The sequence below is a fragment of the Astyanax mexicanus genome, chromosome 6, assembly GCF_023375975.1.
Source record: "Astyanax mexicanus isolate ESR-SI-001 chromosome 6, AstMex3_surface, whole genome shotgun sequence".
In the NCBI taxonomy this organism is placed as follows: Eukaryota; Metazoa; Chordata; class Actinopteri; order Characiformes; family Acestrorhamphidae; genus Astyanax; species Astyanax mexicanus.
The window spans coordinates 54,676-72,500 of NC_064413.1; the positions used below are offsets into that span (position 1 = coordinate 54,676).

Consider the following 17,825-nt stretch of genomic DNA (forward strand, 5'->3'; position numbering starts at 1 on the left):
CACCCACCACACCCACCGCGCCAACCACACCCACCACACCCACCGCACCAACCACACCCACCGCACCCACCGCACCCACCACACCCACCGCGCCAACCACACCCACCGCGCCAACCACACCCACCACACCCACCGCACCCACCGCACCCACCGCACCAACCGCACCCACCACACCCACCGCGCCAACCACACCCACCGCGCCAACCACACCCACCACACCCACCGCACCCACCGCGCCAACCACACCCACCACACCCACCGCACCAACCGCACCCACCGCACCAACCACACCCACCGCACCAACCGCACCCACCGCGCCAACCACACCCACCAGAACCACCACACCCACCGCGCCAACCACACCCACCGCACCAACCGCACCCACCGCGCCAACCACACCCACCAGAACCACCACACCCACCGCACCAACCACACCCACCGCACCCACCGCACCAACCACACCAACCGCACCAACCGCACCCACCGCGCCAACCACACCCACCAGAACCACCGCACCCACCGCACCAACCACACCAACCGCACCAACCGCACCCACCGCGCCAACCACACCCACCAGAACCACCACACCCACCGCACCAACCACACCCACCGCACCAACCACACCCACCGCACCCACCACACCCACCGCGCCAACCACACCCACCGCACCAACAGCACCCACCACACCCACCGCACCCATCACACCCACCGCACCAACCACACCCACCGCGCCAACCACACCCACCGCGCCAACCACACCCACCACACCAACCACACCCACCGCGCCAACCATACGTCTCATCCTGATACAAACTCTCTCCAGCTCTCCTCCACTGCAGTGTCTGCTGAGGTACCTTCAACCAGATCTACGTTGTTCCGCACCGCATTTACCGCTCTTTAAAACAGACACACCAGCCACTTACTTCCAACACCCACCAAACACCTTCAGCCCTGACACAGACCAAGCTTTCTCCCAGCGGATCACAGACTGAGCGTTCGGCACAGTTAGGAATATAACAGGAAAAGGAAAATATAAATGGGGGGGGGGGGGGGGGGGGGGGGGGGGGGGGGGGGGGTGGTAACAGTACCTTGGACTGGGAGCGGAACACCGGGTAACTGACGTTACAGGAGTGAGAGCTGGAGCTCAGAGCCGTGCACTCCATCTTAAACTGGGCATCCTCCTGAGAGATAGAGAGACATGTGAGTGTGTATAAAGTGTGTGAGTGTATAGTGTGTGTGTATAGTGTGTGTGTATATTGTGTGTGTGTGTGTGTATATTGTGTGTGTAGTGTGTGTGTGTATAGTGTGTAGTGTGTGTGTAGTGTGTGTGTATAGTGTGTGTGTGTGTAGTGTGTGTGTAGCATGTGTGTGTGTGTATAGTGTGTGTGTATAGTGTGTGTGTGTATAGTGTGTGTAGTGTGTGTGTGTGTATAGTGTGTGTGCGTGTGTGTACAGTGTGTACAGTGTGTGTGTAGTGTGTGTAGTGTGTGTATAGTGTGTATAGTGTGTGTAGTGTGTGTATAGTGTGTGTATATTGTGTGTGTACAGTGTTTATAGTGTGTGTGTAGTGTGTGTGTGTGTATAGTGTTTGAATAGTGTGTGTAGTGTGTGTATAGTGTGTGTATATTGTGTGTGTACAGTGTGTATAGTGTGTGTGCGTGTGTGTACAGTGTGTACAGTGTGTGTGTAGTGTGTGTGTGTGTGTAGTGTGTGTGTATAGTGTGTGTATATTGTGTGTGTGTGTACAGTTTGTATAGTGTGTGTGTGTGTGTTACCCGTATGCTGAGGCTGCTGAAGTGCAGGTTTCTGGAGTACTGCAGGGTGAGGCTGGTGTTGTAAGCGTTCTCCAGTCGGTTCTGAAGCTGAACCTCCACAGCTAACCGTCTGCGGGGACTGCGAATCACATACGGCTGCTGCCTACAGACACCACAGACCATTACACTTAACTACTGACCAACACGCCATTACACTTAACTACTGACCAACACGCCATTACACTTAACTACTGACCAACACGCCATTACACTTAACTACTGACCAACACGCCATTACACTTAACTACTGACCAACACGCCATTACACTTAACTACTGACCAACACGCCATTACACTTAACTACTGACCAACACGCCATTACACTTAACTACTGACCAACACGCCATTACACTTAACTACTGACCAACACGCCATTACACTTAACTACTGACCAACACGCCATTACACTTAACTACTGACCAACACGCCATTACACTTAACTACTGACCAACACGCCATTACACTTAACTACTGACCAACACGCCATTACACTTAACTACTGACCAACACGCCATTACACTTAACTACTGACCAACACGCCATTACACTTAACTACTGACCAACACGCCATTACACTTAACTACTGACCAACACTTAACAGAGTAATAGTAATTACTGGGTCAGTAACAGTACTGAAACCAGGTCTATATTAAAGCTGCTCTTACCGTGTTCCAGAGATATCCATGTGGGCTTTCAGAACCAGGTCTGTCACACACACATCATCTTCACCACAGTCTTTATAAAAGGGGATCTATCAAACACACACACACAATACACAACACACACCACACACACAATACACACCACACACACACAATACACACCACACACACACAATACACACCACACACACACACAATACACACCACACACACACACCACACACACACAATACACACCACACAGGTTCATTCTGACAGACTGTAATACAGTACAGGAAGCGTAGGGGCGCTCTATAATGCTCTATAATGCTCTATAATGCAGCTTTACTTACAGTTTTCTTCACTGTGGTCGGCCATCCTTCGTCGAGTACGGGTCCACTTTCAGTGTCGTTGATTTTGAAGCGAAGAGAGAAGCTGATTGGTCGGATGTAGTCCGCAGTGTCCTGTCGTACAGACAGACAGATAGAAAACAGTATGGGTAATACTGCTTAGGCCTTACTAGTTGTCTGCCTGCATATCTGTCTGTCTGTGTGACTGCCTGACTAAGCGTCTATCTGTCTGCGTAATTGTCTGTCTGTGTATTTGTATATCTATGTATCTGTCTGTCTGCATATCTGTCTGTCTGCGTATCTGTCTGCGTAATTGTCTGTCTGCATATCTGTCTGTCTGTGTATCTGTATATCTGCATATCTGTCTGTGTGTGAACTCACGAAGACGTAGAAGGGCAGGGTGTGGCAGAGCGTCTCGCCCACTTTAACCGTGACGCCGGTTACGGTCTGTCTCTGGGAGTTGGAGTCGAACAGAGCGCGTACAGAAAGCTTCCGGTCGTCCAGCATGGCACCGACCTGCAGGTCTGATGGTGCAGGACATTATCACCATATTCATAAATACACTGTCATACCAAAAGTCAAGGCACAGCAGTATGCACACCAGTTCTCAATTGTTACCTCAGGGGATGATTTGGGAACGCCCATGACTTTAGGCATAGCAATATAAATCACATTACATAAAATATAAATGGTCAGTGGTGTTGTGTATGTTGGTGTTGTGTAGGGTGGTGTTGTGTATGGTGGTGTTGTGTATGGTGGTGTTGTGTAGGGTGGTGTTGTGTAGGGTGGTGTTGTGTATGTTGGTGTTGTGTAGGGTGGTGTTGTGTATGGTGGTGTTGTGTATGTTGGTGTTGTGTAGGGTGGTGTTGTGTATGGTGGTGTTGTGTATGGTGGTGTTGTGTAGGGTGGTGTTGTGTAGGGTGGTGTTGTGTATGGTGGTGTTGTGTAGGGTGGTGTTATGTATGGTGGTGTTGTGTAGGGTGGTGTTGTGTAGGATGGTGTTATGTATGGTGGTGTTGTGTAGGGTGGTGTTGTGTATGGTGGTGTTGTGTAGGGTGGTGTTATGTATGGTGGTGTTGTGTAGGATGGTGTGTTGTGAGGGTTTGGGTTGGCGTACCGAACTGCGTGCCGTAGGCTCCGGGAGAGCGGCTGTTGGCGAAGAAACAGGCGGAGGCGGTGAGGCAGGCGGAGTCCCGACCGCCCCGCTGGCAGTTCTTCTGGATGACGTTGATGGAGTGCGGCTGGAAGGACAGGCTGACGTTAATCTGAACTATACTCCGAGACCTGCACACAATTATGTAGACGTGAAGTAGATGTTATGTAACAGTGAGAGTTGTGATTAAGTCATGATGTAGATGTTATGGAACTGAGAGTTATAATGTAGATGTGATGTAGATGTTATGGAACTGAGAGTTATGATGTAGATGTGATGTAGATGTTATGGAACTGAGAGTTATGATGTAGATGTGATGTAGATGTTATGTAACTGAGAGTTATGATGTAGATGTGATGTAGATGTTATGGAACTGAGAGTTATGATGTAGATGTGATGTAGATGTTATGTAACAGTGTAAGCTGGTGGTGATTATCAGTACCTGAGGAGGACGGCGCTGCCCTGAGCTCCTACAGCCAAGTCCAGCAGCTCATCACCGTCCATATCCATCAGAGCGCTCAGACTGCGGCCGAAATACTGCAGCCCTGCAGAGAGGGAGGAGCCAGAGACACGCTACAGAGAGACAGAGAGAGAGAGAGAGAGAGATTAAACATGGATGGAAAAGAAGTCATGGTGAATGTCAGTTACAGACGAGAGGCACAGTCTGAACTGACTGATTAAATAATTCATTAGTTTATAGACAGAATTTAGAGAAAGACCCCCAATAACGGCTGCAGGGCTGAGCTAGGTCAGTACCCCCTCCTCATCACCATACAGAAACGAGCTCTAAAATTCTGGAAGCACATAAAATCCAGTGACCCCCAGTCACTGCACTACCAAGCACTGTCCGAACAGGAGCTCAACATTGAGCGGAGTCCCCTCAGCCAGCTGGTCCTCAACCTCAGTGACCTAAAACCCAACAACATTACTGACAACAGATATCCTCACCACACACTCACTCAGACCATCAGACCCAACCAAATCACAACCCAACAACAACAACACTACCTCACACACTGGACCCACACTACACAACAACAATCCAAACTGCAATGCTACACAGCCCTCAATCGTGATTACACACTGGCCCCATACCTCACAGTTCTCAGAGAGAGGTCACTGAGGAAGATCCTCACCAGGTACAGACTCAGTGAGCACAGTCTGGCTGTAGAAACTGGGCGTCACAGACAGAGCTGGGCTCCCAGAGAGGCCAGGCTGTGCTCTCACTGTGATCTCGCAGTGGTGGAGACAGAGCTGCATTTCCTCACAGAATGTTCTAGATATGAGTCTGTGAGAACCCGGTTCTACCAGAGAACGAGCAGAGTCTGCCCTGAGTTCCAGCTCTGCTCAGACTCTGAGAAGCTCCAGTATATACTGGGAGAGAAGAGAGAGCTGATCACTCAGGCAGCTCGATATGTTACAGACTGTCACAACCTGAGGGACAACCAGTGTGGACAAAACCACACAATATAAATTATTATAACTCATTTCTAATATTACTGATTCATTGATATTATTACACATTTATAAAGTCTCCACACTCTTATTTCCTTCTATTTGAATGATCATTAATAATAATTATAAGTGTTAATCCTGTAAATAATAATTTCTGTTGGTGTAATTGTATATATGTAATCTTTCTTTTAATTATTTGTTATTAATTATTATTATTATTGTTTGTTTTCTGTTTTATGCTTTGGCAATAGTGTTGACTTATACATTCATGCCAATAAAGCACTGTTGAATTGACAGAATTTACTGCAGTAGATTCATAACATCATAACATCACTAAAATAAACCTAAACTCCATCAGTGGTGCTGTGATGGTCTGGATTGCTTTGCTGCTGTAGTTTACTTGTTGTGACTGATGAAACCATGAATTCTGCTCTCTGACAGAAAATCCTGAAGGAGAATGTCCGGCCATACCTTAAACTCAGGTATACTTGGGTTCTGCAGCAGGACAATGATCCTAAGCACAGCAGCAGGTCCACCTCTGAGGGGTTAATTTTTTTATTTGAAAAAGGTTTGGACTTGCCTAGACTGAGTTGCTGTGGATTATCTTAATCCGGTCGTTAATGCTGAAAAACCTTCCAGTATGGCTGAATTAAAACATCACTGTACAGAGATGCAAAAGACTTATTACCAGTTATAACTAACTCTTGATTGGTTGTGCCACTCTCAGCGGCAACAACTGCAGTTATTAAATTTAGTAATTAGACTCTTATAAACTGCATTAACTGGGACATCAGTCTGCTCAGGGGTGAATAAAGGGTTAAAGAGCTGTGTGTAAACTGGTCCTTATACCTGTTTATACTGGGGTATTATATAGAATTCATCGCCGTGGTAGATGTATAGCGCCCCCTGATGGTCATCCTCCAGCGGTGCTCCCACCAGAAGGTCGGCGTAACTGTCGTGATTAAGATCTGGAGCCACAGCCATGGCGTAACCGAACCGAGCGTCCTGGGCTCTGGGCTGGGTCTGCAGCGTCCCGTTAGGTGTGAACCCGTCCTAAAGGAAGAAGAGAAAAACAGATCTCAACCTGTGAGTCAAAACATTAAAACCAGCTAAATGACACGCTTCCCACATGGATGTCTTTATTTACATTTACATTCAAGGTATTTAACAGATGCCCTTATCCAGAGCGACTTATAACAGTGCCTCATTGTTTACTTCAGAATATCCACAGCCAGTTTATAGAGACACACCGCCCCCATGGCTTCTTATGAAGTTCCATCAATGTTACTTTGATTATTTCACCATGACATCTCTCCCACTGTCCTGCTAAACTACATCTAACATCTGTATCTAACACATCTGCTAAACCACTTATAATCTGTATTTAATCCCACACGCCAAAACCTGCAGGCACACAGTTTTTACCGCCTTCATGTGCTTTTTGGTAATAATTCACTTTACTGACGAGGCAACAAACTGACAGATTTACCTGCCTAGCTAACACATTAGTGCTGATTTCACCAGTAGAACAATTACACATGAAATACGAAAAAAGCATATCAGCTTTTTTAAAAACAGCTTGTCATATGGCTGTTTATTTGCTGTAGATACAGAGTTGGAGCTTATTTACAGGTTTATTAGAGCGCACTGCACAACACATCTCCTTAACATGAGGGGAGTATTTAAGCGAGTATTTGGGCAAGTATTTTGGTGAGTATTTGAGTAAGTATTTGAGCGAGAATTTTAGTGAGTATTTAAGCTTGGAAAGGTGATCCAGAGTATTGTCAATGTAAACTTATATCTGTCACAGTGGACGAGAAGCAACCAGCATATAGAACCAGGAATCAGACTCTCTTCTGTGTCTGAAACTGTAGTTGCTGGTAAATATTATCCTGTTAAATGTTTATAATTGATCAGTAGAAGGCTCGTCCTGTTTCTCGTACCCCATCCAGACAGTAGATGTAAACCTTCCCCGTCTCCTTGTTTCCGGCTCCCAGGAACATGGGGGCAGCGATGAGGAGGATATCCGTTATACCGTCCTGATCCACGTCCACCGCACAAACCTCGCTTCCGAAATACGAGCCAATCTGCACCGAGAGGGAAACTTATTGACTTTTTCATGAATAAACGTAGCAGCAGTAAACTCTCCGTACTCTGCACACCAGTGGTACCTGTTCACCATTGAAGGCCTGTGTGATGGTGACGTCTCCATACGGGCTGAGATCAAACAGAATCACCTTTCCTTTGTGTTTAAACCGGGGAGCGCCGGCCACGTACAGCCTCCTCCAATCCCCCACAATCACAGAGGACACGGTGTAACCTGCAACACACACACCATCATCAACAACAAATACCACTACACAACTTATATTACACTAAATACCCCCCCCCCACACACACACACATACCACCATCATCAACAAATACCACAACACAACTTATATTACACTCAGATATATAACAGCCTGTGTATAACCCTGATCATGGTTATTGTGCAGGCGTCTGCTCCTCTGGGAGAAAGTTTTAAAGATCCTTAAATTACAGACTCTGTTCTAATATAAAGAACAAAAATCAGATTTAAAAAAATTTGAGATACAAGGTTTTTGTTCGAAAGCTTACCCAGGTAAGCTGCGTGGTTCTTTAGCTCCAAAGGAAATTCCTTCTCAAAAGCTTCTCGAGGAGGCATGATCCTCCCATCACTACTTTCCTTCAGCACTCCTCCCTCCCAGTCGTATGCTCCCACCATCCCAAACAGGATCCCGTCCTGGAAAAGCACCAATCAACTTTCACCATCATGGACCAGCTGATTTTACATCATAACATAAATCACATCTCATCCATTTATATCCAATACTCACATCTAACATATGTGTTGAAAAGCCAATTTGTGACATCTCCATTTCAAAGGCACTTTCATTATATCCCAGAGTTCCTTTCACCACAAACACACACATCATATTTCATTACATCACAGTATAATACACACACAGTAATTACACAAAGTATAAAAAGCATTATGTTTTGACTTCATCAGTCCACAGAACTAATCTGAGATTAGATTCTATATGTTCTGCTGCTCCACCCTCCTGACCACTGCAGGGCTCTGGATTTGCCTGTCTGCTGTGACTGTTAGTATCTAATTAAGTTTCTGAAGGGCGGGACTAACTAGCTTTACCACCGTCTGGAGCTGAACCACAGGGTCAGTGTCTCGCTCTCTGTTTGAATTAACCTGGACATCCTGCCGTTCCAGCAATCTCGTCCTCTTACCACCCTCCATCCCTTCTTCCATCCCTTTCTCCCTCCTGGTGGTGGTAATGTGTTGGAGGATCTGGTTGTGGTAATGTGTTGGAGGATCTGGTGGTGGTATTGTGTTGTAGGATCTGATGGTGGTAATGTGTTGGAGGATCTGATGGTGGTAATGTGTTGGTGAATCTGTTGGTGGTATTGTGTTGTAGGATCTGATGGTGGTAATGTGTTGGAGGATCTGGCGGTGGTAATGTGTTGGAGGATCTGGTGGTGGTATTGTGTTGTAGGATCTGATGGTGGTAATGTGTTGGAGGATCTGTTGGTGGTAATGTGTTGTAGGATCTGATGGTGGTAATGTGTTGGTGAATCTGGTGGTGGTAATGTGTTGGAGGATCTGTTGGTGGTAATGTGTTGGAGGATCTGATGGTGGTAATGTGTTGGTGAATCTGTTGGTGGTAATGTGTTGGAGGATCTGATGGTGGTAATGTGTTGGTGAATCTGGTGGTGGTAATGTGTTGGTGAATCTGGTGGTGGTAATGTGTTGGAGGATCTGATGGTGGTAATGTGTTGGTGAATCTGTTGGTGGTATTGTGTTGTAGGATCTGATGGTGGTAATGTGTTGTAGGATCTGATGGTGGTAATGTGTTGGTGAATCTGTTGGTGGTATTGTGTTGTAGGATCTGATGGTGGTAATGTGTTGGTGAATCTGTTGGTGGTATTGTGTTGTAGGATCTGATGGTGGTAATGTGTTGGAGGATCTGTTGGTGGTATTGTGTTGTAGGATCTGATGGTGGTAATGTGTTGGTGAATCTGTTGGTGGTATTGTGTTGTAGGATCTGATGGTGGTAATGTGTTGGTGAATCTGTTGGTGGTATTGTGTTGTAGGATCTGATGGTGGTAATGTGTTGGAGGATCTGTTGGTGGTATTGTGTTGTAGGATCTGATGGTGGTAATGTGTTGGAGGATCTGTTGGTGGTATTGTGTTGTAGGATCTGATGGTGGTAATGTGTTGTAGGATCTGATGGTGGTAATGTGTTGTAGGATCTGATGGTGGTAATGTGTTGGTGAATCTGTTGGTGGTATTGTGTTGTAGGATCTGATGGTGGTAATGTGTTGGTGAATCTGTTGGTGGTATTGTGTTGTAGGATCTGATGGTGGTAATGTGTTGGTGAATCTGTTGGTGGTATTGTGTTGTAGGATCTGATGGTGGTAATGTGTTGGAGGATCTGTTGGTGGTAATGTGTTGGAGGATCTGATGGTGGTAATGTGTTGGTGAATCTGTTGGTGGTATTGTGTTGTAGGATCTGATGGTGGTAATGTGTTGGTGAATCTGTTGGTGGTATTGTGTTGTAGGATCTGATGGTGGTAATGTGTTGGAGGATCTGTTGGTGGTAATGTGTTGGAGGATCTGGTGGGGGTAATGTGTTGTAGGATCTGATGGTGGTAATGTGTTGGTGAATCTGGTGGTGGTCATGTTTGGCTGCTCACCCTCCAGACTGAAGATGCGATCCCCCAGTGCGTCTACGATGTCATTTAGCGCTGCTTCATCCGTTACATTAAAGAAGTACTTCTCGTCCGGGTCGCTGGCGATGTATTTTATCTCATTAATGAAGGTCTCAGGATCCTGCTGCCTGCGGATATAATGACCTAGAACCTGAGAGAAACAGACAGTCAGTCTGTCAGTAGGTGCACCGTTAAAATATTGATCTGCCAAAGTCAGAGCACATCTGGCTCTTAAAAGGAATGGCAAGAGACATGCTGATTGGTTTATTTTAGATAGATAGATAGATAGATAGATAGATAGATAGATAGATAGATAGATAGATAGATAGATAGATAGATAGATAGATAGATAGATAGATAGATAGATAGATAGATAGATAGATAGATAGATAGATAGGTACTTTATTGATCCCCGGGGGGGGGGAATTCTTGAAATTATTTTACGTTACACCCAAGCTGAAAGGCGATTGGTAATAGCCCCAAAAACAATGATAATTTATTTCTAGTAAAAACTATAACAGATGCATTGTCACGTAGAACGGCAGCACCTCCACAGCACTGCTGAAGCACTTAAACAGATGATCCAGAAGATCAAACAGAGGAAGCAGAACACCTCCACACCAGTCAGCCTGACAGAACATCACTTCCTCACAGAACAGAACATCCACTGGCAGCTCACCACTAACGACAAGACCTTAACCTAACGCTGGATTATCTCCAGAATAAAGCAAAGACTCATTACCATAAACCCCATACAGCACAACTTCCTCTATTCTAGAACCTTCTGACGAAAACTGACCCTTAAAATCAATTATTCACTTAAACACTGTGACTATCTATTATACCTGAAAAACAAAAAAGCCATAAGACAGCAACTGTGTACTGTGACAGTACTGTGTCCCATGACTTTTGCCATGTCCTACAAAAGCTAAAGAGTGCTGCAATGACCGGTGTGATATGTGGGTGGAGTCTCCTGCCCTGAATTTGGACAGGATTTCAGCACTTGTCTGCTCATACGGACAAGTCTAGCTGCAGGTCACTATTTTTTTCAAAATCATCATTTTAAAACTCAGAAATCAGAAGTGTCAGTTCACTGATGGGTTTAATAGTTAAAATATTTACTCTATATTGACAAAAGTATTTGCTCATCTGCTTTTGCATGCACTTGAGATCCTATTCTTAATTTACAGAGTTTAAAATGATGTTGGCCCAGTGTGTGTTGTGATGAACTCTGAAGCTACATTAAGTTTGGAGGTGTGTAGTGATTAGTGTAGTGTCTCTGCAGAAAGTTGGTGAACTCTGTGCACTATGCTCCTCAGCATCCTCTGACCCCGCATTGTTATTTTACACTGACAGAGTCGCATGCGTTCCCAGTCTCTTCCACTATGTTATAATATCACTGACAGTTGGCTGTGGAATATTTAGTAAAGAGTAGTAAAATTTCACGACTGGACTTGTTGCACAGGTGCTGCATGACGAGCTGCTGCTTTTATACACCTGTAAACACGGAATAGATTGAGGAACACCTGAGTTCAGTGATTGGTGGATGGGTGAATACTTTTGGCAGTGTAGTGTGTATTTGTCTGTTTTCCAGTTCCATTTACTACCACTTTAAAGATGTGCGTTGGTTTCTCACTGTAAACCACCGCTTTACACCAAACACGGACCCCATCTGTTTACAGCATAAACACTCAAAATCCCCCCTTACAGCAGTCTGGAAGTCCGGGGTCAAAACCGAACCATTAAAGTTTAAAGCTTTATTCCAGAATCATTCAACAACAGCTCAGCTTACAAAGAGCCCTTAATAATTCATAATAAACAAGACAGTGAACGGAGCTGAGCTGAAGAGCAGGCTAGGGGGAGGAGTCAGGGTGCTGTATACGCGCTATACGCTCTGAGCTCGTAAATTATTTCATCTAAGCAGATTCTTCCGACTGCGGAATGCCCATGAATCTGAGTGGCTGGATCTCCCGCTCCAGAACAGGGAGTGTAACGGGTCGGTCCGCGGCTCATAAATACGGTCTGATCTTTCGTTTAAACCCCAGAATATTTCCATGTTTGCTGCCAGATGGTACTGCTTTCTACATATAGTCACGCTGAGTGGTGAGAGGAATGGGGGGCTGTGGAATTGAGAGCATTCAAGGACATTTCTGTTCTACTTTAAACAACCACTGCAACATTCCTCACACTTTAATAAACCCTACACACTGCGCCCCGGTCCACACTCCACACACAGCTCTCACACTCCACACACAGCTCTCACACTCCACACAGCTCTCACACTCCACACACACAGCTCTCACACTCCACACACAGCCCTCACACACCACACACAGCCCTCACACTCCACACACACTCCACACACACTCCACACACAGCTCTCACACTCCACACACAGCTCTCACACTCCACACACAGCTCTCACACTCCACACAGCTCTCACACTCCACACACACTCCACACACAGCTCTCACACTCCACACACAGCTCTCACACTCCACACACACTCCACACACAGCTCTCACACTCCACACACACTCCACACACAGCTCTCACACTCCACACACAGCTCTCACACTCCACACACAGCTCTCACACTCCACACAGCTCTCACACTCCACACACACTCCACACACAGCTCTCACACTCCACACACAGCTCTCACACTCCACACAGCTCTCACACTCCACACACACTCCACACACAGCTCTCACACTCCACACACAGCCCTCACACTCCACACACAGCTCTCACACTCCACACACACTCCACACACAGCCCTCACACTCCACAAACAGCCCTCACACACCACACACAGCCCTCACACTCCACACACAGCCCTCACACACCACACACAGCCCTCACACACCACACACAGCTCTCACACTCCACACACAGCCCTCACACTCCACACACAGCCCTCACACTCCACACACAGCCCTCACACACCACACACAGCCCTCACACTCCACACACAGCCCTCACACTCCACACACAGCCCTCACACTCCCTCACACTCCACACACAGCCCTCACACTCCACACACACTCCACACACACAGCCTTTTGTAATAAGCGCTACATAAATAAATTTAGCAACATCAGAATGTATTCTCATTAGTGAAAGTCAATTGATTAAACAATTTAATTTGATTCATCACAACAATATTCTGTGATTAATCGCAGCTTTTCCTCCTTCTAAAACTAAGGTTTTTAATTTTTAAATATAACAAAAGCTAAAAAAGATTTAAACTGGCAAACTAAATTACATTTATATTAATGCTCAGTTTATTTTTAATATTTAATTTATTTATAATATAGGAAGGTTTTTTAACACTGAAGAGCCACAGCGCACTGAAGAGCCACAGCGCACTGAAGTGCCACAGTGCACTGAAGAGCTTCAGTGAACTGAAGAGCCACAGTGCACTGAAGAGCTTCAGTGAACTGAAGAGCCACAGTGCACTGAAGAGCTTCAGTGAACTGAAGAGCCACAGTGCACTGAAGAGCTTCAGTGAACTGAAGAGCCACAGCGCACTGAAGAGCTTCAGTGAACTGAAGAGCCACAGTGCACTGAAGAGCTTCAGTGAACTGAAGAGCCACAGCGCACTGAAGAGCTTCAGTGAACTGAAGAGCCACAGTGCACTGAAGAGCTTCAGTGAACTGAAGAGCCACAGCGCACTGAAGAGCCACAGCGCACTGAAGAGCCGCAGCGCACTGAAGAGCCACAGCGCACTGCAGAGCCACAGTGCACTGAAGAGCTGCAGTGAACTGAAGAGCCACAGCGCACTGAAGAGCCACAGCGCACTGAAGAGCCACAGCGCACTGAAGAGCTGCAGTGAACTGAAGAGCCACAGCGCACTGAAGAGCCACAGCGCACTGAAGAGCCACAGCGCACTGCAGAGCCACAGTGCACTGAAGAGCTGCAGTGAACTGAAGAGCCACAGCGCACTGAAGAGCCACAGCGCACTGAAGAGTCACAGTGCACTGAAGAGCTGCAGTGAACTGAAGAGCCACAGCGCACTGCAGAGCCACAGTGCACTGAAGAGCTGCAGTGAACTGAAGAGCCAGCGCACTGAAGAGCCACAGCGCACTGAAGAGCCACAGCGCACTGAAGAGCTGCAGTGGTTTAGAGAGAGGACTAAAGTGAGCACAAGAATCCCTTAGCCACCTACCGGGCGGCAGATCTGGTGGTTCAGTCTTTGTAGAGACCGAGAGCTGGAGGGCGGAGTCCAGACACACGCTCAGAATAGACCAGAGCCAATTATGGTCAAACAGAGATCAGACACCCATAACTCCGCCCACTGTACTGTAATGGATCATTTCACCACACAGACTTACATTTAAACATTTCGGATATTTCCATATCCAAACACACAAAGCTTTCTGTTATCTTTTAGTCTTATTCATTGATTTATCTTTGTGTTTTAGAGTTATTTTGTGGGTTATATTTGTGTTTAAGAGTCAGGGATTTGAGATCACAGGTGGGTGTAGATGGTGTTTAGGGGGTTTAGGTGGTGTTTTATGGGGTACAGAAGGTTTTTTGGGGTTTATATGGTGTTTAGGGTTGTAATGTTGGTATCTGTATTAGAGGGGTCTGAACACTGCAGTGTGTGGTGAGGGTAAAGGTCACTCACGGCAATGGCATATCTGGTGATGTTACGTTTCTCACACTCAATCAGGGCTTCAGGAAGCTCCTCCCCATCATGTGACTCTCCGTCCGTCACCACGATCATCACCTTCGTGGCTCCGTCTCTCGCCCCTCTCTCAGCACTGAACGCCTCCGTGCTGTGGGACACAAATAACGTTCCATTACCACATTCACATAACGATTAATATATTATATATATGTATATATTTTCTGTATAGCTGTATAGTCAAGTCAAGTCAAGTCAAGTAGTTTTATTGTCAATACTGCATATGTACAGGACCATTGGCGTAGGAACCGGGGGGGGATATTAGAAACAGGTGGATATGTCCCCCCCCAAAAATGAAATAGTTTCGCTCAGCTCAGTCGTACTGTTAATGAAGAGACCGACCGCTAAGCGCTGGGAAACCAATCACGGTGCGTTTCAGGGAGAAAGTCCCGCCTTTCAGAATAAACAGCCAATCAGCTCGCTTTTCTTGCGAGAAGAGTTAGCGTGCTGGTGGAGGAGAAGCCCCTCCCCCTCGCTGTGAGATTTAGAAGCGGTGTCCAGCATCAGCTGTTGTTGAAGTAAATCTGGATATATGGCGATTTTTCTAAGAGGTAACGGAGCTAACCATGTGACCTGTGTTGAGATTATTTCTGATAGCTGGTTAAAAAGACTCCTCTCCAAATCAAAACACACAGATTAAACCCACCGTGTGATTAATAAACTGCAGCTGTGTTAGTCAGTTATCTTAACTTTGGAATTAGCTAGACAGGGAGTCAAGGCTTAAAAAAAACATAAATGTTATGTTCAGCTTGCCCTGATATGCCTGATCAGCTAATCACTATTTCATTTTCAAATTGTGTTTATTCATTTAGGATTGCAGGACTTATTGTAAGCTGTAGTAAACTAAAAAAATAGTTAGCTAGAAGCCAGATGTAGTGGATAGCCAGAATTTAGAACAATACTTTATGTTGGTAGTTTAAAGCAGTTTATTAACCCTGATCTCTGCCCTAAAATTGTGTTTTCCACCAGATCCAACTGATTAGCTAATAAACAGTCCTTTACTGAGTTTACCTGTTAAAACCCCTTAGCCCCCTATTGAGCATAAATCATTATGTATGTCAGCAGTGTATTAGACACATCATACCTCCACTTACTTTATTAAGTGACTTTAAAGCAGAGAAGGCAGTGGGGATATGCAGTAGAATGTGTAGGAACTGGGTTGAGAAACACTGCTCTAACCTGACTTCTGTTTATTTGTAGTTCACAGTAAGACTAAATCCTGAGTAAATAGAGGGATTCCAGGCGAATCCAAATGTTTTTTTCTTTAGTCTAATATTTATATTAACTTCTGTCAAAAATCTCTATGAAACGTAAAGTTACATTCTTTTTTCAAAAAAGGACACCATCATAAGAAGTGCTTTCAGTAGAAACAATTACAAGCGCAGATGATAACTGATCAGCTTTTGTCATATATGTATATAATTGAGACATTTCACGCATATTTGTTTAAATGTAATTTGGAGTAACATGGCGGTTGTAAAGTCACCTTTACTTGGATGTAACTAATAATAAACAGAGTACAGAAAAAAGGGATTATTTGTGATTAAAAGTAATTCCTTAAATGTTGTTCTAAGAAACTATGTGGGCTTTGGTGCATATTAGCAAATGTGTCCCCCCCAATATCTGGTCACTGTGTGCTGTATCTGAAACAGATCTGCACCAGATCCTCCTCAGATCAGATGATTCTGGTCCAGATATGTGTAAGCAGTGATTCAGGTGTGTTTAAGAACATGAGGGAAATGTTGTATTTCCTCATGTATGTTGAGGCTGCATCTGTATCTGTGTGATCAAAAACACCAACCCAGATGCACCACACACGTCTGTCTGTCTGTCTGAACTCTGTTTCTGTCTCACTGCCAAACTTCTCAGTTCTGACCAAAAACATTCAGTGTTCTGCTAAAAGACACACAGACACACACTCATTCCCTCCGCTCTGTATGTGTGTGTGTGTGTGTGTGTGTGTGTGTGTGTGTGCAGGGAAGGTTGCGTGGCGACCTCAGTGTTACTCAGCTCACTGGTTTGGAGGCGGCATCCAGAAACTGGATAAATATAACCCAGCGGCTCCCCACAAGAGAAAACACACCCAGAGCCCAATTACACACACACACTACACACACAGCATAGAACAAAAAATTACAAAAAATACATAATTAGGTAAATATAAACATATATATTCAACATTTGACCACCTCATTGTTTCTGCACCCATTAGACTGTTTCAGCTCCACTGATATATTTCACTCTGTAGTTGTATATCTGTGTATCTGTTTCTCCCTTTATTTTGTTATTTTTCTCCTTATTTTCACCCTGTTCTTCAATACTCAGAACCCACATGATAGAAAACCACCACAGAGATACAGCTATTATTATTATTATTATTATTATTTGGGTGGTGGGAGGTTATTCTCAGCACAGTAGCGATTAGCAGTGATTAGCATGGTGGTGGTGTATGAGGTGTTAGTGAGTGTTGAGCTGGTACAGTGTGTGGAACAGATACAGCAGTGAGTGATTAGCGTGGTGGTGGTGTACGAGGTGTTAGTCCAAGGTTTTTTAATCATAAATTATCATATATTATAAATTTGTGATTAGTGAGCTGAATCTCAAGAGACGTGGGTCATGCAGCAAGCAACGACTCTAACCACTCGAGTGGAACAGTTAGGGAACGATAATGTTTTGGAAAGGGCCCAATCAAAGTCCTGACCTTAATCCAATTCTCCTGCAGATCTGATTCTCTTCACACTAAATGTGTGTGTGTGTGTGTGTGTGTGTGTATTTGTACAGCTGTAGTGGCTAAAGCTAATTCTGCAGTACAGTAACTGAACCTGCAGCACTGCTGACCCAGCTCACCCTCACTCGCCCACTCAGCACCAGCAAACAGTACTGTTATTCCAGCCCAACTCTACCTCCACCCCCCCACCACCCCAACTCTACCATAACACCTCCATCCCCCCACCTCTACCCACTCACTTT

The 17,825-nt window shown here is 45.4% G+C and overlaps 1 protein-coding gene across 6 annotated transcripts in view; it reads right to left on the bottom strand.

Annotated features, from left to right (window-relative positions):
• itga10 (integrin, alpha 10) overlaps window positions 1-17,825 on the bottom strand; it is a 44,961-nt gene that overhangs the window by 5,317 nt on the left and 21,819 nt on the right. For all 6 annotated transcript variants that reach the window (XR_007439559.1, XR_007439558.1, XM_049480481.1 and 3 more), the window contains 14 exons: window positions 14,796-14,946; window positions 10,148-10,313; window positions 8,272-8,345; window positions 8,033-8,177; window positions 7,585-7,733; window positions 7,357-7,500; window positions 6,263-6,466; window positions 4,401-4,531; window positions 3,923-4,089; window positions 3,187-3,329; window positions 2,809-2,919; window positions 2,480-2,565; window positions 1,776-1,917; window positions 1,089-1,181 (listed from right to left, as the gene is read on the bottom strand). Coding sequence is in view for 4 of the 6 variants with exons in the window: in XM_049480481.1 (XP_049336438.1) it covers window positions 1,089-1,181; window positions 1,776-1,917; window positions 2,480-2,565; window positions 2,809-2,919; window positions 3,187-3,329; window positions 3,923-4,089; window positions 4,401-4,531; window positions 6,263-6,466; window positions 7,357-7,500; window positions 7,585-7,733; window positions 8,033-8,177; window positions 8,272-8,345; window positions 10,148-10,313; window positions 14,796-14,946 (1,906 nt within the window). In the remaining 2 variants the exon portion in view is untranslated. The remainder of the gene's footprint in view (window positions 1-1,088; window positions 1,182-1,775; window positions 1,918-2,479; window positions 2,566-2,808; window positions 2,920-3,186; window positions 3,330-3,922; window positions 4,090-4,400; window positions 4,532-6,262; window positions 6,467-7,356; window positions 7,501-7,584; window positions 7,734-8,032; window positions 8,178-8,271; window positions 8,346-10,147; window positions 10,314-14,795; window positions 14,947-17,825) is intronic.